This window comes from Corvus kubaryi, unplaced genomic scaffold (assembly GCF_017639235.1).
Source record: "Corvus kubaryi isolate FWS band 111438036 unplaced genomic scaffold, C.kubaryi_AGA036_p1.0 37334, whole genome shotgun sequence".
NCBI classification, from domain to species: domain Eukaryota; kingdom Metazoa; phylum Chordata; class Aves; order Passeriformes; family Corvidae; genus Corvus; species Corvus kubaryi.
The window spans coordinates 1,400,103-1,402,095 of NW_024581108.1; the positions used below are offsets into that span (position 1 = coordinate 1,400,103).

The 1,993-nt window shown below is 66.5% G+C and overlaps 1 protein-coding gene across 1 annotated transcript; it reads right to left on the reverse strand.

Annotated features, from left to right (window-relative positions):
• Positions 1-372: 372 nt before the first annotated feature.
• PIGC (phosphatidylinositol glycan anchor biosynthesis class C) lies at positions 373-1,450 on the reverse strand. Its single transcript, XM_042029804.1, has one exon. It carries the CDS (start codon positions 1,360-1,362, stop codon positions 484-486), a length of 879 nt encoding a protein of 292 aa, XP_041885738.1. The 5' UTR covers positions 1,363-1,450; the 3' UTR covers positions 373-483.
• Between the last annotated feature and the right edge of the window lie 543 nt (positions 1,451-1,993).

Genomic DNA, 1,993 nt, shown 5'->3' on the forward strand with positions numbered 1-1,993 from the left:
ATTCTGGCACCATAAACTGCAGGGGTGTAGGTGAGCAGGTCTCTGCCCCCGGCCCAGGTGCCCTCACGTTCGGCCCTGCAGGTCCATCAGTACCCACATGCTGCCCCTCCCCGGGAAGTGCTGGCACTCCCCAGCACACACTGAGGATCCTGGGGCTGAGGACTCCGTGGGCATTGCCGTAGGGCATAGCTGAGCCAGATGTGCATTTCCAAGTGGCTCAGCACCTGTACCCTGAGCTGCAAATGCAAGGCCAGAGCAGACACCTCCCCGCCTGCCTGCACTCCTGCACTGCAGGGCTCACTCAGCTCCTTCCTTCACCAAACCCACGCACGTCATGCCTGGAAACGGGTACTGAGGGGAACACAGAAGTGGTCCTTGTTGCTGTGTGAGAGACTTTATTGGGTCAGGTGTCCTCCCTCACAGGGCTGTCCCCCAGCCAGGACCTTTGCACTGCTCACAGCAGAGGGTCCCCCTGGCCCAGGCCTACATGAGGAACCTTGAGAGATCCTCCTTGATTTCAGCCTCGTCCCACGGCCCGTGGATGTTGTCCTTGAGCAGCTGGAGGCGGATGAGGCAGTAGGGGCAGAGGCAGGAGATGGCGAGCAGCAGGGAGGCGAAGAGCACGGCGCCCACGCTGGAGACCGTGGCCAGCCCCGCCAGCGCTGCCAGCGCAAAGAGCACCGTCACCCCCACGTAGCACCGGGGCGTCCGGGCCTTCAGCTTCTTCTGCAGCATGGGCCACAGGGCGAAGATCTGCATGGCGAAGGTGACCATGACGAAGGCATGCAGGGAGCGAGGCAGGCGTGAGGCCAGGCACACCGAGGCGAAGATGGCCATGTTGAGGGACAGTGTGCTGGACACAATGGCAGCATTGGCGCCGTAGTCGAAGAAGATGAGGTGACCCAGAAGCATGAGGGCCGACATGGCGTAGATGGTGTCCGTGCTGATGGACTCGGTCAGCGTCTTCAGCACCGGCGAGAAGCCGTAGGTGAAGGCGGCGAACACCAGCGTACTCTTGAGGTCAGCCCAGCGCGTCCGCCCGCTCGCCCAGCGCCCGGCCCCGCCGTCCACGGCATCAAACAGGACGTAGCCGAGCAGGGAGGACACCAGGGCCGCCCCGAAAAGGCCCTGCGGGCTCAGCATCCCGGCGTCCATGTACCACCAGGTGAGCACGAAGACGCAGACGCTGCACAGCTGCTGCACCACCGCTCCCGACTGGAAGACGACGGCCTGGTACCGGTACTGCCGGGCGTGCACGTTCTTCCGCAGCTCCTCCAGGAACCGGTGGTCCACGTAGTTATCGGGGAAAGGCTGTCGCTCGTACAGCACCTTCTGCCACCGCCGCCCGGGGACCGGCTTCATCGCCCCGGGGCGGGCGAGGGGGCTCCGCAGCCCCGGCGCGGCCGCACCTCCGCCGGTGCCGGAGGTGGCGCAAGGGACGCCGGGGCGCTCGCGGCCGCCACCTCCCGGCCGGAGCCGCGGGACACGCGCCGGGAGCCCCGGGCGGGGGCCGGGTCCCAGTGCCGGGCACCGCCACGCCTGAGAGGGGACACCCCTGCCCCGGGCTGCGCTCCCCGCTCCGTGTGAGCTTCAGCAGCTTCTGGGGGTCGGTTCGGGGGACACCCCGGCTCCATGCTGGGATCTGCTCATCCCGAGAGCCACAAGTCCTTGACCTACACACAGGCTGCTGCCAGTGCGTGCTGGGGGCTGACTCGCTTCTGCCTGGCCCCACAAACCGGCCGGCCCGGCGGGAAGGAGGGATGCTTCTGCCATGGTTCCGGCACCGTGGCGAAGGGCTGTCCCCCTGCAGCCCAAATGCAGCCGCCGAGAAGGGCACAGCCGGTCGATGGGATTTAGCCAGGTCCTCTTTGTGCTTGGTTGGATAGCCCGGTGCGTGCCCAGCCTTGCTGCTGGGAGCATGACCCCGTCCCATGCTGCAAGCCCCCACTCCCTGTCCCGGTCCAGCGAGGCACTTGCTTTTCTGGCCAAACCA